Source organism: Daphnia pulex, chromosome 9 (genome assembly GCF_021134715.1).
Source record: "Daphnia pulex isolate KAP4 chromosome 9, ASM2113471v1".
NCBI classification, from domain to species: Eukaryota; Metazoa; Arthropoda; class Branchiopoda; order Diplostraca; family Daphniidae; genus Daphnia; species Daphnia pulex.
The window spans coordinates 8,947,166-8,974,012 of NC_060025.1; the positions used below are offsets into that span (position 1 = coordinate 8,947,166).

The window sequence follows — 26,847 nt, forward strand, 5'->3', positions numbered from 1 at the left end:
CAGAAAAGAAGGGAGCCCAGATATGCACTTTTAATTTAATCTAACGACTAAACAATTTATCAGTCTTGGATTACAGCATTCTCTCGTCGGTTTTCACCAGTGGATGAAGTCCATGAAAAGTAGCGAAGGATTACCCTGTAAGCAGAATGAACATTTATTAGGATATCAATAATATTCAAACAAGATTGTAACGACAGAATAAGCAATACCTCAAATTAAGATGGCCGCTTTAGAAAGTAAAAAGGGAGATTCAAGGGTAGCAGCCAACAGGTTACTACACAAGTGACCTTGTTGACTTACTTGAAAGGACATGAATTCTCATAAAGTCTGCCGTGCAAATTTAGAAACCTGGAGTTTAGATCCTGTAAATAAAAAAAGAAAAATAAGTCACCTTGTTTATAATTTATGTCATCAATGTGCGTCTATGATCTAAAAGAATAATTAAACAGTTATCATTACACACTCAAATTGTCTCTTAAACATTAGATAGATGAAACTCATGAAAGTGTAGATCAATACTTTTGAAACATATACAACTGACATGACAAGTGAACTTACACATGAAACCGCCAATCAGTTATCCGAGATTCTCTAGAAGCTGGAATGAGAGATTGGTCCATGCTGGGGTTGGTGATCTAGCAAATCCAATAGAAACAGCCGATAATTATGATGAATCCTAATAAAACATGAGAAGAATTAAGGTTTCAGCATGTTATAAAGCTAGTGTTGGTTGTCACCTGTATCATTTCGATGGCACATTCAGTAGAATACAATGAGTTTGAACAAAATAGTTGACGGCCGGCTGCACGACATTCAGACTGTAAGTTTTCAGTTATCAGACTGTAAGTTGATGAAAAACATTAATGTTATCCAACATATACACGGAATAGAACACATCACCGACAAGTTACAGACGAAATCACACGTATTTACCTATGAATTCATTGGTAATTTTCGAAGAAAAGATAACTTAACTTCTGACAGCAAAACGCCATAAGCCCATAACTGACACAATGATCGACACGCCATCTATTAGACACGTCTAAAAACTCAGTATTTGAAGGGCTGGTCTTATCATACTCAGATAACTTGAAAAGCGCATTTTTGTTCGCCAAAACCTAGCAATCAATCTTGAGAGCAGTATTGAGAACAAAGCTCACTTGCTAGTTTTATGCAAATTTTCCGGAAGTAGACCGGAAGTAAGCGATAGCACCTTAACCGTTGAGCTGCTGACAAAATAAACCAAATATTCGTGATCTCCATGAAATTTGGGGTCGATTAGGTGTAATTTGAACGAAATCCAAAATTTTGTCAAAATCGAGAATTTTCCTGAACTATAGTTCAGGAAAATTTTCGAAACCGGAAGTACGAAAACGTACAAAAAAAAACATGAACTTTACCACAAATTTGACGAGGATCACGTAAATGTGGTTCTTTTTTTCGTGGAATGAATATTTACTGAACTACTGACTAAAATGAGAAAACCGGAAGTAGAAAAAAAATCAATTTTTCAAAAATCGAACAAGTGAGCTTTGTTGCTGATTCAATAAATGTTAGTCATCACTAAAAATCGCATCTCAGCAACTGCCGATAAATGTTTCAGAGACGTGTAAAGTAAATCAAAATAACTGCAGAAAATAAGGCAAAGGCAAGGTTTAAAATAATTGGAAATAATTCCCGCTTTAAGTAATCGACACTCATTAGAATAACAAAGAAATACGAGAAATCGATACTAACATAATATGGTTTCACTAAATAATCATCTTCTCACCATAAAAAAACCGCCAACACATCACCAACAGCCAAATAAGTAACTCCAAGCGGTAATCAATCCACAATTTTTGCATCCTGCAACACCCGAAGTAAAAACAAAACACAAACTAGGCACAAGTTATTTTCAATTACACGTTTACTGCCGTATAAAAGTAAGAGTTAAAACAACCTTGACAAGCAAACACTCAGTCAAACCGATTTTCCACACGGATGACCAGAACACAAATTCGACAAACCTACTCCTCCATTGCTAACACAACACTGCAGAATGAAGACTGAAAGATTCGCGTGTACCATTTAAAACTACCAACACTACGGTGGATCAATCCTTAAACACTATGTAACGTCTCTATAATACGCAATTATAGTTACATTACTAACCAAACATTTCAACTATGAATGGAATCATCCTGATGGATGTAAATATCCCGCATTTTACTGGACTATTCCACAGATTTCTCTGCACTTCTGCTTCCTACCCTCTTAGTCCTCCATTGTCCTACAAGATTCAAACACGTAACTCGTGACAATTTTTAGCTATAACCAATACCTACCTACTGTGTTGCCTAAATTGAAACATTCCACAGCATTCTTAGCCAGCCCTTTAAAGGATCTGATAAAATTCCCGAAATTTATCAAATTGGAAGTTGAACCACTGTGTCATGATTGCGGCCCCTAGTGATGATAAGAAAGGCCCCAGGTTCATTTCCTACTCCTTTCACATGTCCCCCCTCTATTACCTCCCAATGTTTCCCATGTCTGTTCTTATAATATATAAAACCATGCATGTACTAACCCAATACTTCCCCAATCAACTCTTACTCACAAACTATAAACATTAATGCACTGAAGCATTTAAATGAAGAAAAAAAAACTTGATATAAAAAATTCGCTGTACGCCGTTGACTACTGCTGTAACAGACCGGTATGACAGATGGGGAACCCTGAATGGAAACAACTAAGGCAGCGTTCTGACTTACCACCACTAAAACTGGCCATGGGCACACGATCGCCGCCAATCAGACTTTCTCCAGTACCTTCGACTGTGCCAATACGCAAACTGTTTGACACTTACTCAGATATGGATATGCTACTCTAGGCGCTCCACAACAAGACGAATTGCAGTAAACAAACAAAAAACAAACATACTAGTTCACGGCAATTTCAAACAATCAAAAAATCTGAGAAATGAATTTTTTAGCCGGAATACGGTCCAGCAGATTGACTAGAAGCAGTGGCATCCGTTGTTGAATGGTGGACAACGATCTCCTTTGGTACGACACTGAAAAATTAAGCTGAGAAGTAAAAGTTTTCTTCGCTGGATCCCAAAATGGCGGGATTGAATAAGCGAGTTGATCCCGGACGAGATCTGTGAGTTGTTGCGCCAGGTCATTCGAAAGAACCGAGATATTCTTCAGCCGAACGAATGATTCGATCCACGATCCAGCACTCGGCAGCAATAACATTAAACGAGAATTCAAATTTTTGAGTTTCAAGAAATAGTTCTAAAGGAATTTTACCGATAGGATCTTTGTCGTCGTCGAAGCGAGTGAAGAGTCGGGAAGCGTCCAGGTAGCAGCTCAGTCAAGGCAGCCGACGTCGGCAAGGAAGAACCGACAAACGTTTCCGAGTCTTGATGTGCTGACTTCCGAATATGCATCCTGTTCTACTGTCACCGCGAGATATCTCATCCGATTCTGGAATTTCCGGTCCACCACCAAAATATGTTCAAAAAAAAAAAAACAAACAATTAGCCATTTTATAAAATTCGAAATATGATTAATAATGAAACTAATCTGGGTTTGTCTGAAGAAGGCCCACTGATGCACCGGGCTCGTCCGAATCAAAACCATACACAAGTTGCTTATTTTGGATAGCTACTGTCGAATGCTTTCTGCCACCAGCCACCTGTCAGTCGTCACAATAAACCCTAAGAATAATCAATAACTCAAGTGGGATGTGAAAGATATGACTATTTGAATCGGGGGTAACCTTACCAAATGATAGGAGTAAAAAGGAAGATATAAAAAGGTCATCTAGTGATTGATTTGATAATAGTTGACTGCATTCTTATGGAAAAATTTTGTAACATGTCCAGTGTCCACCTCCCAGAGTGACGATAAAATGAGCCATGTACATTCCATTGTTTAGAGCAACTGCAGTGTGAAAAAAAAAGCAATTTAGTTTCAAGCTAATTGGTGTGACTCAACTTCAGACTTAACACTATCGTTTTGTCTCTGGATAGAGAACAAAAACTCCAATGCAATGGTCATCTTCTTTGGGATCATTATGACTGTAAGAAACCTTTTTCAAGTCCTTAGAAGCTTGGCATCATTGATTTAACTTCTGATCCTGTTGAACACATTGGTAGAGCTGTCAAGTAGCAATGTGGGCTATTAAGAAAGATTTTCGTAAAATTTGAGTAAGCTTTTATTGAAAGAGATCACTTACTGTGTCTGCTTTAGCCACTTGTTCTAGGCTTCTTCCCTGAGTTTGGGATCGTCTGACGTGACAAATTTATATTCTGCTAATGCTGTTTAACAAACATGGAAACATGAAAATTTTGCATCATCAACCCAGCATTTCTTTTTTTTTTTGAGTGGAAGTTTCTTTCTCCATCTATGAATTACGCTACAAAACTGTATGGGCATTATCAGGATATTTTGAACATGATTGATATTAAATACTTGCTAAGTTGCTTTATTTCGACTTTGCTTACATTATAGGCCATCAGAAAATCTGTTCTTCTTGCACATTGCACTCCGCCATGACCGCCATGACTCCGCCCTCCAAATGTGCTAACCCCCCATCTAGCGACGACTGATGAAAGTGAATAGCTATAGCATGCGTACTCGGCGGTTTTTTTCTTTCAAATCAATAAACAAGCTTTTTTAGCTTTTTTTTAAATAAAAAGCTCTGATTAAGAACCGGCTAAAGCAGACTCAACCTTATTAAGTTTTTCTTCTGTCTAGTTTACTTTTTAAAAACATAATAGGCCATGGAAAATAATCTGTGCATTTCCTTTCAAATTCCATTTAAATATACCATATAAAACCCTGATAACTATGAAAGCAACAAATTCCAACCCACTGAAAAGGTTGAAATTGGTTGCTACCATTTACCAGACATGTTACCGGCTTTTTACTTGAGACACGTACTACCAAGTATATGAAGTGTTACATAGAAATTCGGATGGAAACTCAAAATTAAGGTGTTACAAGATTTTTATTTTAAACTAGTGAATTAGGAACAATCTGTAAACAAATGGTTTCAGCTGGTCATCAAATTCTATTGCCTTCTTTAAGGTAATTTATGGCATAATTACCTTTACTTTAAGTGTTGTCTGCAAGGGATGAAAAAGCTGTACACCACTATGGAAAGTACAGGTGGCAAGAGATATTTTAGCGTAATGTAGCCTACAGCTGTTACAAGAACATGTGATAAAATAATTGGGCCTAGTGAAAATTATGGGCTAGTATTATACCTGTAAATGCACATATTTATTTTAAGTAACCTTGTCTTAGAGAATCCAAGCTAGAATTACCTTTTTCTAACGTTCAAGTACATCGCAAAGAGTATTGATACAGTGTCACTCAGTGCCGTATAATAGATAGACTATACCGGCGACTGTCAACACGAAAAGCAATTAAGAAAAAGTACTACGACCATCCCTTATCATATTATTTTATAAAAAAAAAAAAAAAAAAAAAAAACAACTGGCGGAACTCACTTTTTCACGTAACGGCATCACGTTCAATTTCGAGCAGACGGCGTACGAGGAATAAAAATTTTCATGCAGTTCGAAATTTTGCTACTAGGAGTCGTTTGTTGCACAATCGAATTATGCACAAATTGCACAATCGAGTCCCCGTCTACTTTAGAAACCGATTTAAGAAATTAAAATCAAAGAATAGAATAAATTTTCTTTATGAAAAATGTGGGAAGTAAAATACTAAAGTGGAATTCAATTAAAATAACGATATTTTTTTGTTTTTTTGATCAAATATCTTGACTATAGAGTACTTTCCCTAAGTTGCAGACTCGTTTAGTCTCTCGAAGGTGATATATAGGAGGGGGCTTTGAAGCTGCCTGCAAAACTACCTGAAAGATGTACGAAACTATACTTGAACTTGTCGGATTTATCGTATGGGGATTCATTTGCTCCAAGATAATCCACCTGTTTTGGCCCTTGAATTCGGCACCAAAGCCGTCACCTGAAACACCCGCTTCGGCAATAAACACCGACGGAATTCGGAGTGGGCCATCAAGACAATCAGAACAGCAACAAACGGCGACAGATTCCGATTATTTGTTGTTAAATTCAAAAGATCAGACTGAAGTAAATGAGAAAAAAATCCATGAGCAATTTGATATTCCGGGAACAATCCCGGAGAGAACTCTGAACCAAATTCTGGATACATTCCAAGAAAAAATCCAAGAGACAATACCGGACAAGATTCCGGAGCCAATACCTGAGAGAATCCCAGTAACAACTGCTTCCGCAATAAACGCTGGTTTGAATGGGCCGAGCCAACCTGAATTTCAGTCTGAAAAACAACACACGATAATAACAACAGACGATAATTTGTTGCTGAATTCAAAAACCTTGACTGACGAAAGTGAGAAAAAAGTCCATGAGCAAGTTAAGATTCCGGTTGAGAAACTGGAAGCAGTGCCGGAAGGAATACCGGAAAAAATCCCGGATACTTTCCAAGAGAAGATTACAGAAAAAATTCCGGAGACTATTAACCCGACGCAAGACCGATATTTTGATTATCCACTATCATTCTACTACATCAAATCTTCTCATAATACCTATCTTCTGGGCAACCAGCTCATCGGAGAGAGCACCATAGAGGCTTATCAACGTGCCATCTCAAACAAGGTACGATGCCTTGAGCTGGATCTACACGACGGCTATAATGGACCTGTTATATATCATGGCTGGACTTTAACGTCAAAAATAAGCGCAGTTGACGTCTTAAAAGACATTGCTGCAAATTACCAAAAAGATGACCTACCATTGATTTTGGACCTCGAAGATCATCTAAGTGACTTTCAAAGAAATTACCTGAAACGAGAAATGCTGGATATTTTTAAAGATTCTTTGTACTTACAAGATAGTAAAGAATTCAAAAGTCTACCTTCTCCCAACGAACTAAGGGGGAAGATTATAGTGTTGGCCGACAAAAAAAAATGGGGCTCTCTGGTTAACATTTGTCAAAAAGACGACCACCAGCATGGTGACATCTTCAGCAATAGAAATGTCACCGTAGTTTCATCGCTGTCGGAACACACATTCAAAGGGATATTAAAGTCATTAAAAGTAAAAATTGTCGACCGAATATTTGGAGGATCCGGAAACATTAACCTCGAGCGATTCAGGGACGTGACCAAACGTCGATTGATTCGGGTATATCCTGGCGCAGACCGGCAGTTTTCGGGCAATTATAACCCAATTTCGGCATTGAATGCTGGATGCCAACTGGTGGCACTGAACGTCCAAACCAGAGACTCGCACTTGGCCGTATACGACAGCTTATTTCGAGAAAACGGAAACACAGGTTTCGTCCTAAAACCCGCTACGCTATTGAACCCAGGAGTTTCTGCCAACAACAAAAGGAGAATATCAATCAAAGTTATCAAAGGGAAAAATCTAACAACCAGCAAGAAAGTGATAGAGACATATGTTAGTCTACGTATCGAAGGAGTAAAAGCAGACGAAAAGAAAAATCGCACGAAAACAGCCAAAAGTGCAGACGGGATAAATTCTGAATGGAATCAAACTTTGCAATTTGATGTGACGAGGTCGGAACTCGATTTCTTAGTCATTAAGGTCAAAGAAACGCAATACATGGGCCTAAAAAATCACACCATTGGAACTCACGCTATACCGATAGCAAACCTGACAGAAGGCTTACAAACTGTTCCACTAGAGGATAAATTTCTAAGAAATCTCAATGCAAGCATCAAAGTGGAAATAAGCATCAAAGACCTGACTTGAAGTGTTGCACCGGACTAATGGATAAATAGAAGACGGAAGGTAGAGGTGAGCAAGGCGAAAGAGAATTTCATCGGGAGTACGTGACCAGTGAAAAACTAAACTGGGAACGAACGATTTCGTGACTGTAAACTTTTTTTTTCCTCCACTCTTTAATAATATTTCAACTTCTTTCCCACAACGTTTCTACTGAATACGATATCCCTCGGGAATTCTGGTTACTGTATGATTACAACTCGTAATTGTTTTTCAGCCATGTAATACACATAACGTATTTGCACTATTTCAGTTGTTTTTATTTTCGAGATATTTGCAAACGCATTTCATCTTTTGAAGGATTTAAAAATGTTCCTTTTGCCTCGCCTTTTACTGAAAGAGAAATCACTTACACTCATATTTCACAAGACGAGACAGATTACGTACCGAGAAAACCTCAACAGTCCGACTAGTTTAGTTGGAGAAATCGATGTGAATTCTATTAGACTAAAAAAATGACTGTTTCGATCGTTAAAAATAGGAAAAGAAGTCCGTCAGCTGCTTTGTATGAGACAAAAGAAATCGTTTTACGCTAATTTCGACAGTCCCTCCCCTGCGCGCTCCAAGATAGTACCAACCGAATTAACACATTACACTCGACCTAGTTTTCCCTTTCGTCGGTAAGTCACTAAGAATTATATGTCTGTCTCCAACAGAAAGCGCTTTTTAACGGAAAGTATAATCGAATAACGCCATGATTTGGTGGTGGGTCGTTATACACCAGACTAATGGGGAAAGTGAAGGAGAAAGGAAGAAACAACGAAACAAGCCTCTCGGTATATAATCTCATGCACAAATTGCTATGTTGTTCAGTCAGACTTTGTCCAACAAAAACACATCTCCTTCGAATATAGCTAGTCTCAACTTATGATTAATATGGGGTGTGCTAACGTAAGTTAATGGTCTACACTTAATTTTCGAATGACTTGATGATTGCACATTTTTAAAATTATAGTTAGGAATCAACACAGCGTTCTTCGCTTACCTGCTCTTGCTTCAACTGCCACTTAAATGTGCCAATCCTGTTCGACCTTCCAGTCCAGCTGAATCGAAGAATTCCGGACCGCCAAAGTTGGGTCCAAACCTTGTCCTAATCCACAATTTCTCGCACAACGAAACAAAACTGAGACAGGATTACCAAAATACATTAAACGGAAATGAAGAAGATCAAATTGCGATTGCGAACGAACCTGTTATGACGACAAGTAAGGAAATGCCCCTTGTGCTGCAAGGAGGAAGCTTCGATGATTTCGTGAATCCTCCGCCTCAACTACCTGCACCCGCCACCCATCAGCCATCGCCATCTGTTACTTCTTCTGATTCGGTAGTGGATCTTCCACTGTTTTATCCACCACTGCCAGACCGACCGACCAGCTACGGTACTATTCGTGACACTTTCAATCCTCATCCGGAACGCGGAAACAGCAACTCTCGTCGTCAATCCTCCGGATCCGCTTCCTTCAAACCCAGTATTTTTGGCTTCCCTGTAATATCCAATACACGCGAAAATGTGGGTCATCAAATAAGTTGGTAAGTCAAGGATGTTGGGAGGATGGCATGTACATAATTCGCTTGTTCCGCAAAAAGCATATGATGTTGAAGACTGTTGAGCAGTCGTAAAATTTCATTTCTATATTGTTGTAATACTTGAACAATGAAATTAACAATCTGTGTAACCCAATTGGTTGAAATACAATCTTTATGAAAACAATGATTATCATATTACTTTTCAAGTAACAGAAATAAAGCAAGAAATCGTATTAATCCAGGAATCAATGAGCCTATAAGGAGGTTTGATAAGATTAATTTAGAAACATAGACGCACGTATTGCAGTTGCCAGTTGGTTCACTGACCTAGCGGAGTAAATAAATGTTTTGACAAACCGGCCGAAGGGGTTATTATTACCTAGTAGTTGGAACTCCAAAAATAGTTGAAAAATTCTATTTGCTGGAGATTCTCTGGTTACTAAGTCTATCCAATCTACTGAAGTCATAAATAATCCTGAAGAGATTTCACGAAAAATGCTTCATTACAACTCGACTGACTGTCGCAAAAATGGATAACAAGCAAAACTATTGCACAGTTTCTACTCTGCATACCGACAAGAGAAAAGGAGAAACCAAAAGCTCATCAGGAAAGGCTAAATAGACTGCTTACTGTAGACGGTATTGCCCTGAGCGCAGGTAGAAGATTAGACGGCTGTTGTTACTCGTAAAAATGTGGAGAAACGAGCCGTTCCGTCAGCTGTTTGGAAGAATAGAAATCGCTAATCGTCTGTCGGTCTTCGGCACGAGTAGCAGAATAACGCGGATGAAATTAATACATCTGCGCTTTCGACCTAATTTTCACTTTCGTCGATTACGTTCGCTTATGGCAGGACAAACGACGTCCCCGGGTAGAATCGTAACGGTCGCCATAATAACAGGTAAGCTAAAAATCATTCCGAGATGATTTTTTTGTGGTGAGCCTGATCATCCACCAGCGGGGAAAGTGGAGAAAGAACAGACAACAGACGAAAACAAACCAAAAGTATTAGTCCCCTATATAAGCCCGCGTTTTGTTTCGTAGTTTAGTCACATTCAAATCGTCTACTGAGCAGCAAGCAACTCCAATATCTTAAAAATGAGATTGCCCAATGTAAGTTAATTATTCAAAATATTCTTTTGCAATTAATGACTTTCTACTTACAAATTGATTTCCTTATCAGTCAAGAAGCTATACAGCATTCCTGGCTGTCATCGTTTTTGTGCAACTCACGTCAAGTTTGGCTCAGCCAATTCGTTTGTCCCGTACGGCTGAAGTGGGAACGTCAGGTGGAAATCTGCTCTACGCCAACACTCAGCAACGACCTATGCCCCCTGCTTTGGTTCAGGGACAAGATGAACAAATAACAACAGATGAAACTATGACAGATCTTGAAGATGTTACTAGCTCACCGCTTGTTCCATCAAATGACAAAATAATACCTGCTGTAGTTGTAACTGTCAATGAAGACAACAAATTGGTGAGCCCCCAAGTACAGACGGAAGTCCCTGCTTCTCCATCAGCACCAGAAGTTGATCCTCCTCTGTTTTATCCACCACGACCTGTCGAACAACCGAAATACAGACTACCAGCACACTACAGTCCTCCTCTTCAGTCCAAACCACAACCTGCTCGCAGATACAACAGCAATGACAGACTTTTGGGAGAGGCTCCTTTCAAACCCAGCATGTTGGGCTTTCCTCCGATAACCAACACGCGTGAGAATTTGGGTCTCCAAATCAATTGGGCGGCCAAAATTGGTCGAGCCCATCGCTCGTTTTACGATTTCCTGTTGGCTTGAGATAAATGTAATTAATCTTCTAATACTGGTGACTGTTGAGCTTTCGCTAGTAAAGTCAAATTGTTGAAATCTATTCTCTGTGCATGTGAACTGTCAAGAACATCTTTTAAAACACTTTTTCTTATCAAAATTATTCAGTCAAGCAAATAAATTGATAAAACACAAGGGAGAATCACGTTCCTCTATCTCACAAATCACGACCAGCTAATAACACACGCACAAGAACCAAGACAGAAGCTACATGTGACTGTTAATCTTTAAAAAACAAAACCATAGCACTCACTTTGGTGAAATGTGATGAATCTTTTAATTCAATTTCATTCAATTTCATTCAACGAACATAAAATATGATACTAGAACTAAGAATAACTACCCGACACTTTCAACGGCACCTTCTACCTTCTACCATGCTTCTACGTTTAACACGACGACGCCATTTTAAAAACTGAGACACAAAGAGAAAAGGGGATAGGCAATCAAATAATTTTGGGGGGAGGGATCAGTCGCCATAGTAACTCGAAAACAGCTGATTTTAAAAAGCAATAACATTTCTTTGATTGAATTACAACTAAACTAATTAATCTAAAATTTTTTATTCAAACGTAATAATGTCGAACAGTATTTTTTTCTGATTCTTAATGGGAAATAGAAAACACTGGAGTGAAAATAGCATTTTGTTACTGTCAAATAGCCGACTTCAGCCTTTAACGGGTTTTGGGAGTTCCAACAGTTTCAGTTTAAAGTCCATGTTGATTTCCATTCAGGCCGGTTGATACTTTTAGTCCAGACAATCATTTAGCTCTTGATGGAGATCCAGTTTCTTTATTAGTTCCATTTGGTTCCGGAAGGTTCTTGTAATGCTGCGCGATCACAAAGGATTCCGGCAAATCCGGCAGTACCACTTGATACTACTCCGGGGTCAATCGCAATATCAATTATTTCCATTTTCTGAAAGAGTTCGGGTTGAATAAAAAGATACCTGATTGGGCTGCTGTGCTACTTGTCTGTAAACTTCCGGGTTATGAGTATTAGTAGCCTTCGTCTTGAGTTTGTACTGCCGGATACCCAAACGGGCCAATCGAATCAATCGATACTTGTACACAATTAATTTGTTATTCCATTCTCTTGCGATTTCATCACCTATCGGCTGCTGAGGAACATTCCTATCCAGAATTTCATAGTGATAGGGCCCATGGGTAAATCTCTGTTGAGTTTCTGTGGCCCCAGACAAAACTACCGCCACCATAAAGAGGAGAATTGCCTGTGATGTAATCAAATGAATTAAAATGCCGTTACAATTTAAAAAGAAAATTTTTCCACTTACTACTGCTTTATTCATGGCTAGAATGGCTCATTACTTAAACCCTAACTCAAACAGGAAGAGAATTTGAAATTGAAATACTTTTGTTATCTCTGAATCAATTGGATTGGATGTTGTTTCTCAGTTCCACGCCAACTTTACACTGATGGTGTTGGTGCAGTACTTGCCACTTTTTAAAGTTTTCACTAAGGGTCCGTAATAAGCGGTGGTGTATAAGATATTCAGTGTAATCCAATGGCGAAGATAAGCGAACAGGGAAAACTGATGATGGAGTTTAGCGTACACACATAAAAGTGAAACCTTTTATAAATTATTAAGAGAAAAGGATGTAGAATGGGGGGTGTGTTGGATGGGTAGACATGTTTATACAGTGCATACATGAAAAGAAAAGGCATTAAGGATAATGATTAGACTATAGGAAACTGTACCTGGTGATAAGATTTCTCTTTTCTTACCGCTTGATATGAATTACAGGCCTACCACATAAAGTCAGCTATAAAAATTTGAGATTCCACTTTCGCCGTAAGGTTTTCCTCAAAAGGAAATATTGTTGTGAGAGTGTTCAATCTGTTGTAGTAAAATTAACGTTTTTATTTACCTACGCGTTTCCCCTACCGGGTTTTTCCAAAAATATCAAAAATGTTGCATTTTAAAATAGAATATTAGTGACACCGAAATATGGGTCGGGATCTCGGAACTTGAACATAAGGAACCGGATACTACATTGAAATGATACACAGTATTATTACACTATATTCAAATGACAAATATAGGTTTGGGTTCCACATGTGTCCATTTGTACCATATTTTTAGACCTTTCTGGAGCGGAATAATTTCAACCCATTGAAAATATGTTTTTCTAGAATACGTTTTAACAAACTAAAATTTTTAGCGGCGGATTGTACGATACTGCTGTAAACTGAATCATCACGAATGTCTCATCCACTTAACCTAATTCGCCTTGCAACCAGAAATAAAATGAAAAGGGGATAAATATGCGACTGGAAACTGTCACAAAAAACCCACTAAATTTAGGCCATTCGGATGTAACAAACATGCGGGAGAATATGGAAAAGTGGGGAGGGGAGAATATAGTGGGAGTAATGCATCTTATGGCAAGCGGGAGCCGGCAGGGGGCCATTCATAATAAAGACCATTTGCGTAGAGTTTATAGTATTCCAAGGGAAAACCTGAAGTTAGTTGGACGCGTCCCATTTCGCAGAACACAGTGGTGGCAAATTCAAATTTTGTTTTAATTAGGCTATGGAATTAGTGACTACGGTAGTACTGTCGTCGAATCGAACGCGTTGGGATGTAAATAATTCAAATTTTATTACCGTCAACACTACTGAGGTGATGGCAGGTAAAGAAGATTGGGATGACGGCAATCCCATTTTGGCGTTGGTGTTGTTCTCCTTTTGTCTGGCCACCGTCCTGGGCAACGCCTTGGTCATCGCCGCGGTGACCAGGGAACGTTACCTGCACACCGTCACCAATTATTTCATCATGTCACTGGCCGTGGCCGATTGTCTCGTCGGATCCATCGTCATGCCATTCAGCGCCGCCGTCGAAATGCAATCAGACCGGCGCTGGTTATTCGGTCGCGATCTCTGGTATAAAATTTAAAATTTACCCGTCTAATTTCAATCGTAGTATTTATTCAAATATTGACTTTTTCCTGATTGAATTCTCTATTGATAGCGACGTGTGGCACTCGTTCGACGTCCTGGTCAGTACTGCATCCATCTTAAATCTCTGTGTCATCTCCGTGGATCGTTATTGGGTATCGCTAAAATTAGAAATTAACTAATTAATAATAAGACTAATTGAGGCTAACAAGTATTCAACATAAAGGTTGAAGCTATAATGTTATGCAAATAACTAATATCTTTAATTCGATCGGCAGGCCATAACGGACCCGTTCAGTTACCCGAGTCGGATGACGCCCAAACGAGCCGCTTGTTTCATCGCCCTCGTTTGGGTTTGTTCAATTCTCGTAAGTTTTCCAACAATCGCCTGGTGGAGAGCTGTAGCGGCTAATAATAATTCCGATTTGATGGCCTCATCGTCGACATCCGGCACCAACCAACGAAAGCATCCAGTGCCGGAGCAGTGCGTCTATACCGACGATATCGGATACCTCGTCTTTTCTTCGACCATCTCCTTCTATGGCCCGTTGTCCGTCATGGTCTTCACTTATTACCGAATCTACCGGGCAGCTGTGGCCCAGTCACGATCCCTTCGGCTTGGCACCAAGCGGGTCGTAACTTCTACAGGTGAAATAGTAAAAAGAACAGAAAAAGGACTGGAATCAGGATTGGTGGAAACTGTCGAACCTTTAATGTTGCGCATCCATCGCGGAGGCAGAGCCGCGTCGGAAATTCGTCGATGTGCTGCCGTCGCGGCCATTTTGACCTATGAAATATCCAACCGCCAGCATTCATTTGTCGTTAAAAAATCAACGTTTAACACCACTTACCGCGATGATGTTTTACAAATACCCGATCCATCGTCCAGCATCAAACGAACGATTGGTCGCCGCCATTCCTCACCAGAGGCGGAGATATCCGCACCAAAAACTGCGTTGTCTGTAACTTCATCAGCAGTTGTCGCTAGCGACAGTGAATCCGGACGTTACTTCCCAATCGCTAAACTCAATCTGATCCGCAAACTGTCAAAAATTGCCAAAGAACGTAAGGCGGCTAAGTAAGCTAAAGTTCTATACGAATATTTCTGCATGTTAATTCTATTGTGTTTAATTTTGTAACTGATATACCTTTTAGGACCCTGGGTATCGTGATGGGGGTCTTCGTCGTTTGTTGGTCACCGTTTTTCGTCACAACATTGCTGTCCGCTTTTTGCCAGTCTTGTATTGACGACCCAGAATTAGTCGGCACGATTGTCAATTGGCTCGGATGGATCAACTCGGGCATGAACCCCGTCATCTACGCTTGCTGGTCGCGGGATTTTAGAAGGTTTGTACAATTAATAATAGAGAAAAACGGAGTTCCTGATTCATTTAAAAATTTAACTCAGAGCTTTTACGAGAATACTGTGCGGATGGAGCCCTCAGCAAGTTGCTAGTTCACCTAGCAAAAACAAAGAAGAACATAGACTTAAACAGCAGTATGTCAAATCCAGTCGACAGTCGTCATGCAATAACAGTTTAGTGTTAACAAGTAGTTTCAATGTTCAGTCAAATGTTATTAATCGGTTCTAGTCTGAACACTCCACATAATCAAAAATCGATTCATTTTACCATACCATTATTTATTTAACAGCAAGTTTTCTTCAAGCATCTGAGTTTTTCTGTTGAGTAAAAAAATTTAATCAATACAGTTCTTGAAGTGTCCATCAAGTCTTCATTGTCTGCTAGATACATGAAATGTTTCAAACTTTCTAGAATATGTTATTCATCGTCAAAATAAAGACGAGTTCAGCATAGTGCTACAGTATAAATTCAATGTTAAACTAGAGTTAGCCAGAGTCGAGAGAACACAAACGAAAAATTCGGACATTCAAAGTCTTGTTTTTATTACCTCCCATTTTTTTTTTTTAGTATTCTTCAGTTTGTGAACCATATTGTTGTAGAATAATTAAACCCACATTGAATTCTCAACAACATTAATTATCAGTTACCAGAGTTTTTCATTTGAGTTTCCACAAAAGTCCCTTATCTAAGTCAAGAACACAAGAATCATTAGTTAAATTATGAGTTCTTACAATTTGTTAAATAATAAACCCTAGTGTAGAACGCTAATAGGAATAGAGAGAAAAGATTGAAATTGATTGTTACCACTTATGTGGCTGGAAACTGAAAATCTGGAGGGTGCTATTGGAACCATTGTTTTTTAACTAATGAATTGAGTACAATCTGTAAACAAATGGTTTCAGCTGGTCATCAAATTCTATTACCTTCTTTAAGGTAATTTATGGCATAGTTACCTTTACTTTAAGTGTTGTCTGCAGAAATGAAAAAGCTGTACACCACTATAGCAAGTACAGGTGGCAACTGGCAAGAGATATTTTAGCGTAATGTAGCCTACAGCTGTTACAAGAACATGTGATCAAATAATTGGGCCTAATGAAAATTATGGGCTAGTATACCTGTAAATGCATACATATTTATTTTAAGTAACCTTGTCTTAGAGAAACAAAGCTAGAATTACCTTTTTCTAACGTTCAAGTACATCGCAAAGAGAATTGATACAGTTTCACTCAGTGCCGTATAATAGATAGACTATACCGGCGACTGTCAACACGAATAGCAATTAAGAAAAAGTACTACGACCATCCCTTATCATATTATTATATAAAAAAAAAAAAACAACTGGCGGAACTAACTTTTTCACGTAACGGCATCACGTTCAATTTCGAGCAGACGACGTTCGAGGAATAAAAATTTTCATGCAGTTCGAAATTTTGCTACTAGGAGTCGTTTGTTGCACAATCGAATTGTGCACAATCGAGTCCCCGTCTACTTTAGAAACCGATTTAAGAAATTAAAATCAAAGAATAGAATAGATTTTCTTTATGAAAAATGTGGGAAGTAAAATACTAAAGTGGAATTCAATTAAAATAACGATATTTTTTTGTTTTTTTGATCAAATATCTTGACTATAGAGGACTTTCCCTAAGTTGCAGACTCGTTTAGTCTCTCAAAGGTGATATATAGGAGGGGGCTTTGAAGCTGCCTGCAAAACTACCTGAAAGATGTACGAAACTATACTTGAACTTGTCGGATTTATCGTATGGGGATTCATTTGCTCCAAGATAATCCACCTGTTTTGGCCCTTGAATTCGGCACCAAAGCCGTCACCTGAAACACCCGCTTCGGCAATAAACGCCGACGGAATTCAGAGTGGGCCATCACGACAATCAGAACAGCAACAAACGGCGAAAGATGCCGATTATTTGTTGTTAAATTCAAAAGATCAGACTGAAGAAAATGAGAAAAAAATCCATGAGCAAGTTGATATTCCGGGAACAATCCCGGAGAGAACTCCGAACCAAATTCTGGATACATTCCAAGAAAAAATCCCAGAGACAATACCGGAGAAGATTCCGGAGCCAATACCTGAGAGAATCCCGGTAACAACTGCTTCCGCAATAAACGCTGGCGGGAATGGGCCGAGCCAACCTAAATTTCAGTCAGAAAAACAACAGACGATAATAACAACGCACGATAATTTGTTGTTGAATTCAAAAACCTTGACTGACGAAAGTGAGAAAAAAGTCCATGAGCAAGTTAAGATTCCGGTTGAGAAACTGGAAGCAGTGCCGGAAGGAATACCGGAAAAAATCCCGGATACTTTCCAAGAGAAGATTACAGAAAAAATTCCGGAGACTATTAACCCGACGCAAGACCGATATTTTGATTATCCACTATCATTCTACTACATCAAATCTTCTCATAATACCTATCTTCTGGGCAACCAGCTCATCGGAGAGAGCACCGTCGAGGCTTATCGACGTGCCATCTCAAACAAGGTACGATGCCTTGAGCTGGATCTACACGACGGCTATAATGGACCTGTTATATATCATGGCTGGACTTTAACGTCCAAAATTAGCGCAGTTGACGTCTTAAAAGACATTGCTGCAAATTACCAAAAAGATGACCTACCATTAATTTTGGACCTCGAAGACCATCTAAGTGACTTTCAAAGAAATTACCTGAAACGAGAAATGCTGGATATTTTTAAAGATTCTTTGTACTTACAAGATAGTAAAGAATTTAAAAGTCTACCTTCTCCCAACGAACTAAGGGGGAAGATTATAGTGTTAGCCGACAAAAAGAAATGGGGCTCTCTGGTTAACATTTGTCAAAAAGACGACCACAAGCATGGTGACATCTTCAGCAATAGAAATGTCACCGTAGTTTCATCGCTGTCGGAACACACATTCAAAGGGATATTAAAGTCATTGAAAGTAAAAATTGCCGACCGAATATTTGGAGGATCCGGAAACATTAACCTCGAGCGATTCAGGGACGTGACCAAACGCCGATTGATTCGGGTATACCCCGGCGCAGACCGGCAGTTTTCGGGCAATTATAACCCAATTTCGGCATTGAATGCTGGATGCCAACTGGTGGCACTGAACGTCCAAACCAGAGACTCGCACTTGGCCGTATACGACAGCTTATTTCGAGAAAACGGAAACACAGGTTTCGTCCTAAAACCCGCTACGCTATTGAATCCTGGAGTTCCTGCCAACAACAAAAGGAGAATATTAATCACAGTTATCAAAGGAAAAAATCTAACAACCAGCAAGAAAGTGATCGAGACATATGTTAGTCTACGTATCGAAGGAGTAAAAGCCGACGAAAAGAAAAATCGCACAAAAACAGCCAAAAGTGCAGACGGGATAAATTCTGAATGGAATCAAACTTTGCAATTTGATGTGACGAGGTCGGAACTCGATTTCTTAGTCATTAAGGTCAAAGAAACCCAATACATGGGCCTCAAAAATCACACCATTGGAACTCACGCTATACCGATAGCAAACCTGACAGAAGGCTTACAAACTGTTCCACTAGAGGATAAATTTCTAAGAAATCTCAATGCAAGTATCAAAGTGGAAATAAGCATCAAAGACCTGACTTGAAGTGTTGCACCGGAAGAATGGATAGGTAGATCCGGTAGATCGGAAGGTTGAAGACGGAAGGAATAGGGCGGAAGGTGGGAGACGGAAGTTAGAAGACAAGAGTTACTAGTGAGTTAAAAGTACGCGTTAAAAAAAAAAAGAAAATTTCGTCGCGAGTCCGGAACGAGCGGGAACGAGTGAGAAAAAAAACTGGGAATGATTTCGTGGATGTAAACTTCTCTTTTTCTCTCTTTAATAACATTTCAACTTCTTCCCCACAACTTGTCTAATGAAAAAAATATCCCTCGGGAATTTTGGTACTATACGATTACACTCATGATTGTTTTCCAGCCATGTAATACACAGGCCGTATTTGTATTAATTAAATTGTTTTCATTTTCGATAAATTTGCTAACCCATTTCATCTTCTTCGAGAAATTGCTCGAAAGTAAACTATGCTCCTTTTACTGAAGAAGAAATCACTTACACTCATATTTCACAATACTAGGCAGATTACCGAAAAAACCTCCGCCCACTTTAGTTGGAGAAACCTATATGTGAATTCTATTAGACAAAAGATAACTTTTTCGACTTTTTCGATAGCTAAAAGGAAGTCCGTCAGCTGCTTTGTATGAAACAAAAAGGAAGAAAGAAAGGAAGACAAAAAGTTTACGCTAATTTCGACAGTCCCTCCCCTGCGAGCTTCTAAGAGAGTACCAATCGAATTAACACATTACACTCGACCTAGTTTTCCCTATCGTCGGTAAGTCACTAAGAATTATATAATCGAATAACGCCATGATTTGATGGTGGGATACACCAGACTGGGAAAAGTGATGGGTAAAGATGGAGAAAGGAAGAAACAACGAAACAAACCTCTTGGTATATACAACAAATTGCTGTTGATCAGTCACAGACTGACAGGCTTATTACCGGTAGGTAAACTCTTGCACACAATTACCTCTGTATTAAGCGTTTCTGCAAGGGATGAAGAGGCAGAGGCGTATACCATTACAGCAGGTAGAGGTAGCAGGAGATATTGGCGAAATGTACAACAGTTTCAAGGACAAGTGTTCAAATAACTTGGCAAAGTTGAAATTATGGGCAAGTTTACCTGTAAACGCATACATATCTATTTTACATTATTAGTAGCCTTGCCTTAAGGAATCCAAACTACAATTACCTTTTTCTCAAGTTGGAAAATATCGAAGCATCCCGTAATGAGTACTGCATACATTTTCCCTCAGCAGCAGTGCAGGCAAACGCAAACAAAATAGCAAACTCCCACTGCTCACAACACCATAGACTAACAAGGTCTTTGACAACACTGAACACTCACGACTCACGATCGTCTTCCTGCAGACGACGTTCGGATACTTCGGAAAATGTACAATACGCAGTGCAAAATTTTGCTACTAGGTGTTTGTTTTTTGAGTAGACAAATTTTTTCTATTTTAATGAAGAAATAGGAAAAAAGGAAAATAGCAAATAGGAAAATAGAAAAATAGGAAATAGGAAAAAAGGAAAAAGAGGAAAATAGGAAAATAGGAAATAGGAAAATAGGAAAATAGGAAATAGGAAAAAAAGGAAAAAAGGGGAAAATAGGAAATAGGAAAAAAAGGAAAAAAGGGGAAAATAGGAAAATAGGAAATAGGAAAATAGGAAAAAAAGGAAAATAGGAAAATAGGAAATAGGAAAAAAGGAAAAAAATGAAAATAGGAAAATAGGAAATAGGAAATAGGAAAATAGGAAAATAGGAAAATAGGAAATAGGAAATAGGAAAATAGGAAATAGGAAAATAGGAAATAGGAAATAGGAAAAAAGGAAATAAAGGAAAAAAAGCCTCCTCCTCCTCCTCATTCTCCTCCTCCTCAAATAGGAAAATAGGAAAATAGGAAAATAGGAAATAGGAAAAAAAGGAAAATAGGAAAATAGGAAATAATAAAATAGGAAATAAAGGAAAATAGGAAATAGAAAAATAGGAAATAGGAAAATAGGAAATAGGAAAAAAGGTAATAGGAAAAAAGGAAAATAGGAAAATAGGAAAATAGGAAATAGAAAAATAGGAAATCCTCAACCTCCTCCTCCTCAACCTCCTCCTCCTCCTTCTCAACCTCCTCATTCTCCTCCTCCTCATTCTCCTCCTCCTCCTCCTCATTCTCCTCAACCTCCTCCTCCTCAACCTCCTCCTCCTCATTCTCCTCCTCCTCAACCTCCTCCTCCTTCTCAACCTCCTCATTCTCCTCCTCCTCAACCTCCTCCTCCTTCTCAACCTCCATATTCTCCTCCTCCTCAAACTCCTCCTCCTTCTCAACCTCCTCATTCTCCTCCTCCTAAAACTCCTCCTCCTCAACCTCCTCCTCCTCATTCTCCTCCTCCTCAACCTCCTCCTCCTTCTCAACCTCCTCATTCTCCTCCTCCTCAAACTCCTCCTCCTCAACCTCCTCCTCCTCATTCTCCTCCCCCTCCTCATTCTCCTCCTCCTCATTCTCCTCAACCTCCTCCTCCTCATTCTCCTCCTCCTCAAACTCCTCCTCCTCAACCTCCTCCTCCTCCTTCTCAACCTCCTCATTCTTCTCCTCCTCAAACTCCTCCTCCTCAAACTCCTCCTGCTCAAACTCCTCCTCCTTATTTTCCTCCTCCTCAACCTCCTCCTCCTCATTATCCTCCTCCTAAACCTCCTCCTTCTCATTCTCCTCCCCCTCCTCATTCTCCTCCTCCTCCTCCTCATATTCCTCAACCTCCTCCTCCTCATTCTCCTCCTCCTCAAACTCCTCCTCCTCATTCACCTCCTCCTCATTCTCCCCCTCCTCAACCTCCTCCTCCTCATTCTCCTCCCCCTCCTACTCCTCCTCATTCTCCTCCTCCTCCTCCTCATTCTCCTCAACCTCCTCCTCCTCATTCTCCTCCTCCTCCTCCTCCTCCTCAACCACCTTTTTCTCAACCTCCTCATTCTCCCCCTCCTCAAACTCCTCCTCCTCCTCAACCTCCTTCTCCTCCTTCTCCTCCTCCTCCTCATTCTCCTCAGACTCCTCTATCTAATTCTCCTCCTCCTCAACCTCCTCCTCCTCAACCTCCTCAACCTCCTCCTCCTCCTTCTCAACCTCCTCATTCTCCTCCTCCTCAAACTCCTCCTCCTCCTCATTCTCCTCCTCCTCAACCTCCTCCTCCTCATTCTCCTCCTCCTCAAACTCCTCCTCCTCAACCTCCTCAACCTCCTCCTCCTCATTCTCCTCCTCCTCAAACTCCTCCTCCTCAACTCCCTCCTTCTCTACCTCCTTATTCTCCTCCTCCTCAAACTCCTCCTCCTCAAACTCCTCCTCCTCCTCAACCTCCTTCTAAACCTCCTCATTCTCCTCCTCCTCAAACTCCTCCTCCTCATTTTCCTCCTCTTTAACCTCCTCCTCCTCCTCCTAAACCTCCTCCTCCTCCTTCTCAACCTCCTCATTCTCCTCCTCCTCTTTCTCAACCTCCTCATTCTCCTCCTCCTCAAACTCCTCCTCCTCAAACTCCTCCTCCTCATTCTCCTCCTCCTCAACCTCCTCCTCCTCATTCTCCTCCTCCTCATTCTCCTCCTCCTCCTTCTCATTCTCCTCCTCCTCAAACTCCTCCTCCTCATTCGTCTCCTCCTTAACCTCCTCCTCCTTATTCTGCTCCTCCTCAAACTCCTCCTCCTCATTCTCCTCCTCCTCAACCTCCTCCTCCTCATTCTACTCCTCCTAAAACTCCTCCTCCTCAACCTCCTCCTCCTCATTCTCCTCCTCCTCAACCTCCTCCTCCTTCTCAACCTCCTCATTCTCCTCCTCCTCAACCTCCTCCTCCTTCTCAACCTCCATATTCTCCTCCTCCTCAAACTCCTCCTCCTCAAACTCCTCTTCCTCATTCTCCTCAACCTCCTCCTCCTTCTCAACCTCCTCCTCCTCAACCTCCTCCTCCTCATTCTCCTCCTCCTTCTCAACCTCCTCATTCTCCTCCTCCTCAAACTCCTCCTCCTCAACCTCCTCCTCCTCATTCTCCTCCCCCTCCTCATTCTCCTCCTCCTCATTCTCCTCATTCTCCTCCTCCTCAAACTCCTCCTCAAACTCCTCCTCCTCAACCTCCTCAACCTCCTCCTCCTCATTCTCCTCCTCCTCCTTCTCAACCTCCTCCTCCTCAAACTCCCCCTTCTCAAACTCCTCCTCCTAATTCTCCTCCTCATTCTCCTCCTCCTCCTCATTCTCTATTCCTCCTCATTCTCCTCAACCTCCTCCTCCTCATTCTCCTCCTCCTCCTCCTCCTCCTCAACCTCCTCAACCACCTCCGTCTAAACCTCCTCATTCTCCTCCTCCTCAAACTCCTCCTCCTCCTAAACCTCCGTCTCCTCCTCCTCCTCATTCTCCTCAGACTCCTCTATCTAATTCTCCTCCTCCTCAACCTCCTCCTCCTCAACCTCCTCCTCCTCCTTCTCAACCTCCTCATTCTCCTCCTCCTCATTCTCCTCCTCCTCCTCCTCATTCTCCTCAACCTCCTCCTCCTCATTCTCCTCCTCCTCCTCCTCCTCCTCAACCTCCTCAACCACCTTTTTCTCAACCTCCTCATTCTCCTCCTCCTCAAACTCCTCCTCCTCCTCAACCTCCTTCTCCTCCTCCTCCTCATTCTCCTCAGACTCCTCTATCTAATTCTCCTCCTCCTCAACCTCCTCCTCCTCAACCTCCTCAACCTCCTCCTCCTCCTTCTCAACCTCCTCATTCTCCTCCTCCTCAAACTCCTCCTCCTCATTCACCTCCTCCTCATTCTCCTCCTCCTCAACCTCCTCCTCCTCATTCTCCTCCCCTTCCTCCTCCTCCTCATCCTCCTCCTCCTCCTCCTCATTCTCCTCAACCTCCTCCTCCTCATTCTCCTCCTCCTCATTCTCCTCCTCCTCCTCCTCAACCTCCTCAACCACCTCCTTCTCAACCTCCTCATTCTCCTCCTCCTCAAACTCCTCCTCCTCCTCAACCTCCTTCTCCTCCTTCTCCTCCACCTCCTCATTCTCCTCAGACTCCTCAATCTAATTCTCCTCCTCCTCAACCTCCTCAACCTCCTCCTCCTCCTTCTCAACCTCCTCATTCTCCTCCTCCTCAAACTCCTCCTCCTCAAACTCCTCCTCCTCATTCTCCTCCTCCTCCTCATTCTCCTCCTCCTCAAACTCCCCCTCCTCAACCTCCTCAACCTCCTCCTCCTCCTCCTCATTCTCCTCCTCCTCAACCTCCTCCTCCTCAACCTCACCCTCCTCCTTCTCAACCTCCTTATTCTCCTCCTCCTCAAACTCCTCCTCCTCATTCTCCTCCTCCTCAACCTCCTTCTCAACCTCCTCATTCTCCTCCTCCTCCTTCTCAACCTCCTTCTTAACCTCCTCATTCTCCTCCTCCTCAAACTCCTCCTCCTCATTTTCCTCCTCCTCAACCTTCTCCTCCTCATTCTCCTCCTCCTCAACCTCCTCCTCCTCATTCTCCTCCTCCTCAAACTCCTCCTCCTCAACCTTCTCCTCCTCATTCTCCTCCTCCTCCTTCTCAACTTCCTCCTCCTCAAACTCCTCCTCCTCATTCTCCTCCTCCTCAACCTCCTCCTCCTCCTCCTCAATCTCCTCCTCCTCAATCTCCTCCTCCTCATTCTCCTCCCCCTCCTCACTCTCCTCCTCCTCCTCCTCATTCTCCTCAACCTCCTCCTCCTCATTCTCCTCCTCCTCCTCCTTCTCAACCTCCTCATTCTCCTCCTCTTCAAACTCCTCCTCCTCCTCATTCTCCGCCTCCTCATTCTCCTCCTCCTCAACCTCATTCTTCTCCTCCTCCTCATTCTCCTCAGACTCCTCCTCCTAATTCTCCTCCTCCTCAACCTCCTCCTCCTTAACCTCCTCAACCTCCTCCTCCTCCTTCTCAACCTCCTCATTCTCCTCCTCCTCCTCCTCATTCTCCTCCTCCTCAAACTCCTAATCCTCAACCTCCTCCTACTCATTCTCCTCAACCTCCTCCTCCTCATTCTCCTCCTCCTCAACCTCCTCCTCCTCAACCTCCTCAACCTCCTCCTTCTCAACCTCCTCATTCTCCTCCTCCTCAAACTCCTCCTCCTCAAACTCCTCCTCCTTATTCTCCTCCTCCTCAACCTCCTCCTCCTCAACCTCCTCAACCTCCTCCTTCTCAACCTCCTCATTCTCCTCCTCCTCCTCCTCATTCTCCTCCTCCTCAAACTCCTCCTCCTCAACCTCCTCCTCCTCCTCCTCATTCTCCTCAACCTCCTCCTCCTCATTCTCCTCCTCCTCAACCTCCTCCTCCTCAACCTCCCCAACCTCCTCCTTCTCAACCTCCTCATTCTCCTCCTCCTCAAACTCCTCCTCCTCAAACTCCTCCTCCTCATTCTCCTCCTCCTCAACCTCCTCTTCCTCATTCTACTCCTCCTCAACCTCCTCCTACTCATTCTCCTCCCCCTCCTCACTCTCCTCCTCCTCCTCCTCATTCTCCTCAACCTCCTCCTCCTCATTCTCCTCCTCCTCAACCTCCTCCTCCTTCTCAACCTCCTCATTCTCCTCCTCCTCAAACTCCTCCTCCTCATTCTCCTCCTCCTCAACCTCCTCCTCCTCATTCTCCTCCTCCTCAACCTCCTCAACCTCCTCCTCCTCCTTCTCAACCTCTTCATTCTCCTCCTCCTCTTTCTCAACCTCCTCATTCTCCTCCTCCTCAAACTCCTCCTCCTCAAACTCCTCCTCCGCATTCCCTCCTCCTCAACCTCCTCCTCCTCATTCTCCTCCTCCTCATTCTCCTCAACCTCCTCCTCCTCATTCTCCTCCTCCTCCTCATTCTCCTCCTCCTCAAACTCCTCTTCCTCATTCTTCTCCTCGTCAACCTCCTCCTCCTTATTCTCCTCCTCATTCTCCCTCCCCCTCTTCCTTATTCTGCCAAACCCTCTCCTCCTCAACCTCATTTTTCCAAACCTCCTCCTCCTCAACCTCCTCATTCTCCTTCTCCTCAACCTCCTCCTTCTCCTCCCCCTCCTCCTCATTCTCCCAAACCTCCTCCTCCTCAACCTCCTCATTCTCCTCCTCCTCGTCCTCATTGGTCCAAATCTACTCCTCCTCAACCTCCTCTTCCTCATTCTCCTCCTCCTCAACCTCCTCATTCTCCTCCCCCTCCTCATTCTCCTCAACCTCCTCCTCCTCATTTTTCTCCTCCTCCTCATTCTCCCCCCCTCCTCATTCTCCTCCTTCTCCTCCTCATTCTCCTTCCCCTCCTTCTCATTCTCCCAAACCTCCTCCTCCTCAACCTCCTCATTCTCCTTCTAGGAAATAGAAAAATAGGAAATAGGAAAATAGGAAAATAGGAAATAGGAAATAGGAAAATAGGAAATAGAAAAATAGGAAAATAGGAAATAGGAAAATAGGAAAATAGGAAAATAGGAAATAGGAAAAAAGGAAATAGGGAAATAGGAAATAGGAAAAAAGGAAATCCTCAACCTCTTCATTCTCCTTCTAGGAAATAGGAAAATAGGAAAAATGAAAATAGGAAAATAGGAAATAGGGAAATAGGAAATCTTTTTTTTTTTTGATTGGCCGAATCATTCAATTTTTAAACAGGCCGAATCATTCAATTTTTTCAACAGGCCGAATCGTATATCTTCAAAAGATCATTCGGCCTAAAGTTCAAAATTGTTTTTGGCCGAATCGTATTGTATTCCTTCTTTGACGTCTATCTTGTCTGCCTTTGCCGCCTCATGTGAACACCATGAAGGGGGAAGTACTAGTTCCAGGCCAGAAAATAGGGAGGATGGGTTTAGACTGAGCATTGCTCGGG

At 41.6% G+C, this 26,847-nt stretch overlaps 7 protein-coding genes, 2 long non-coding RNA genes and 4 pseudogenes across 14 annotated transcripts; 10 read left to right on the top strand and 3 right to left on the bottom strand.

Annotated features, from left to right (window-relative positions):
* Nucleotides 1-76: 76 nt before the first annotated feature.
* Nucleotides 77-1,015, bottom strand: LOC124202460. The gene is made up of 5 exons (XR_006878158.1): nt 934-1,015; nt 738-840; nt 559-676; nt 210-362; nt 77-135 (listed from the first exon to the last, which is right to left on the bottom strand). It is a non-coding gene; the product is annotated as an uncharacterized LOC124202460 (long non-coding RNA).
* Nucleotides 1,016-2,648: 1,633 nt separating this feature from the next.
* LOC124202373 lies at nt 2,649-3,870 on the bottom strand. Its single transcript, XR_006878061.1, has 4 exons — nt 3,771-3,870; nt 3,566-3,703; nt 3,294-3,470; nt 2,649-3,222 (listed from the first exon to the last, which is right to left on the bottom strand). It is a non-coding gene; the product is annotated as an uncharacterized LOC124202373 (long non-coding RNA).
* Nucleotides 3,871-5,881: 2,011 nt separating this feature from the next.
* Nucleotides 5,882-7,777, top strand: LOC124201678 (1-phosphatidylinositol 4,5-bisphosphate phosphodiesterase delta-4-like). The gene has a single exon (XM_046597841.1). The coding sequence runs from the start codon at nt 5,882-5,884 to the stop codon at nt 7,775-7,777; it is 1,896 nt and encodes a 631-aa protein (XP_046453797.1).
* An 832-nt stretch (nt 7,778-8,609) lies between these two features.
* Nucleotides 8,610-9,521, top strand: LOC124202372. Its single transcript, XM_046598714.1, has 2 exons — nt 8,610-8,701; nt 8,766-9,521. The coding sequence occupies exons 1-2, from the start codon at nt 8,678-8,680 to the stop codon at nt 9,342-9,344; spliced, it is 603 nt and encodes a 200-aa protein (XP_046454670.1). The 5' UTR covers nt 8,610-8,677; the 3' UTR covers nt 9,345-9,521.
* Nucleotides 9,522-10,314: 793 nt separating this feature from the next.
* On the top strand, nt 10,315-11,301 carry LOC124202371. The gene is made up of 2 exons (XM_046598713.1): nt 10,315-10,448; nt 10,519-11,301. Exons 1-2 carry the CDS (start codon nt 10,434-10,436, stop codon nt 11,134-11,136), a joined length of 633 nt encoding a protein of 210 aa, XP_046454669.1. The 5' UTR covers nt 10,315-10,433; the 3' UTR covers nt 11,137-11,301.
* A 412-nt stretch (nt 11,302-11,713) lies between these two features.
* Nucleotides 11,714-16,930, bottom strand: LOC124202407. 6 transcript variants are annotated; one of them, XR_006878070.1, is made up of 13 exons: nt 16,802-16,930; nt 16,627-16,709; nt 16,403-16,505; nt 16,254-16,331; nt 15,234-15,546; nt 14,937-15,128; nt 14,794-14,872; nt 14,388-14,727; nt 13,795-14,246; nt 12,886-13,176; nt 12,461-12,757; nt 12,116-12,397; nt 11,714-12,037 (listed from the first exon to the last, which is right to left on the bottom strand). XR_006878070.1 is itself a non-coding variant. In XM_046598755.1 (5 exons), exons 3-5 carry the CDS (start codon nt 12,473-12,475, stop codon nt 11,928-11,930), a joined length of 414 nt encoding a protein of 137 aa, XP_046454711.1. In that variant the 5' UTR covers nt 12,476-12,718; nt 12,886-13,176; nt 13,795-13,931; the 3' UTR covers nt 11,714-11,927. The 6 variants fall into 6 exon arrangements, 4 of the variants coding, with proteins under 4 accessions (XP_046454711.1, XP_046454709.1, XP_046454710.1 ...); XR_006878069.1 differs by having other exon boundaries at nt 11,714-12,047; XM_046598755.1 differs by lacking the exons at nt 14,388-14,727; nt 14,794-14,872; nt 14,937-15,128; ... (3 more) ...; nt 16,627-16,709; nt 16,802-16,930 and having other exon boundaries at nt 11,714-12,044; nt 12,461-12,718; nt 13,795-13,931.
* LOC124202406 (dopamine receptor 2-like) lies at nt 13,533-15,903 on the top strand. The gene is made up of 5 exons (XM_046598752.1): nt 13,533-14,070; nt 14,159-14,240; nt 14,364-15,163; nt 15,241-15,432; nt 15,494-15,903. Exons 1-5 carry the CDS (start codon nt 13,721-13,723, stop codon nt 15,675-15,677), a joined length of 1,608 nt encoding a protein of 535 aa, XP_046454708.1. The 5' UTR covers nt 13,533-13,720; the 3' UTR covers nt 15,678-15,903.
* A 240-nt stretch (nt 16,931-17,170) lies between the features above and the next one.
* On the top strand, nt 17,171-19,066 carry LOC124201679 (1-phosphatidylinositol 4,5-bisphosphate phosphodiesterase delta-4-like). The gene has a single exon (XM_046597842.1). It carries the CDS (start codon nt 17,171-17,173, stop codon nt 19,064-19,066), a length of 1,896 nt encoding a protein of 631 aa, XP_046453798.1.
* Nucleotides 19,067-21,121: 2,055 nt separating this feature from the next.
* LOC124201680 lies at nt 21,122-21,721 on the top strand (annotated as a pseudogene).
* Nucleotides 21,722-21,874: 153 nt separating this feature from the next.
* Nucleotides 21,875-22,549, top strand: LOC124203295 (annotated as a pseudogene).
* Nucleotides 22,550-22,798: 249 nt separating this feature from the next.
* LOC124202760 (uncharacterized protein DDB_G0271670-like) lies at nt 22,799-24,000 on the top strand (the record flags this gene model as incomplete). Its single annotated transcript, XM_046599167.1, has 2 exons — nt 22,799-23,163; nt 23,721-24,000. Coding segments are annotated over 2 exons (645 nt in total), but the record flags the coding sequence as incomplete, so codon positions are not given.
* A 756-nt stretch (nt 24,001-24,756) lies between these two features.
* LOC124202759 lies at nt 24,757-25,398 on the top strand (annotated as a pseudogene).
* A 78-nt stretch (nt 25,399-25,476) lies between these two features.
* Nucleotides 25,477-26,211, top strand: LOC124201681 (annotated as a pseudogene).
* Nucleotides 26,212-26,847: the final 636 nt, after the last annotated feature.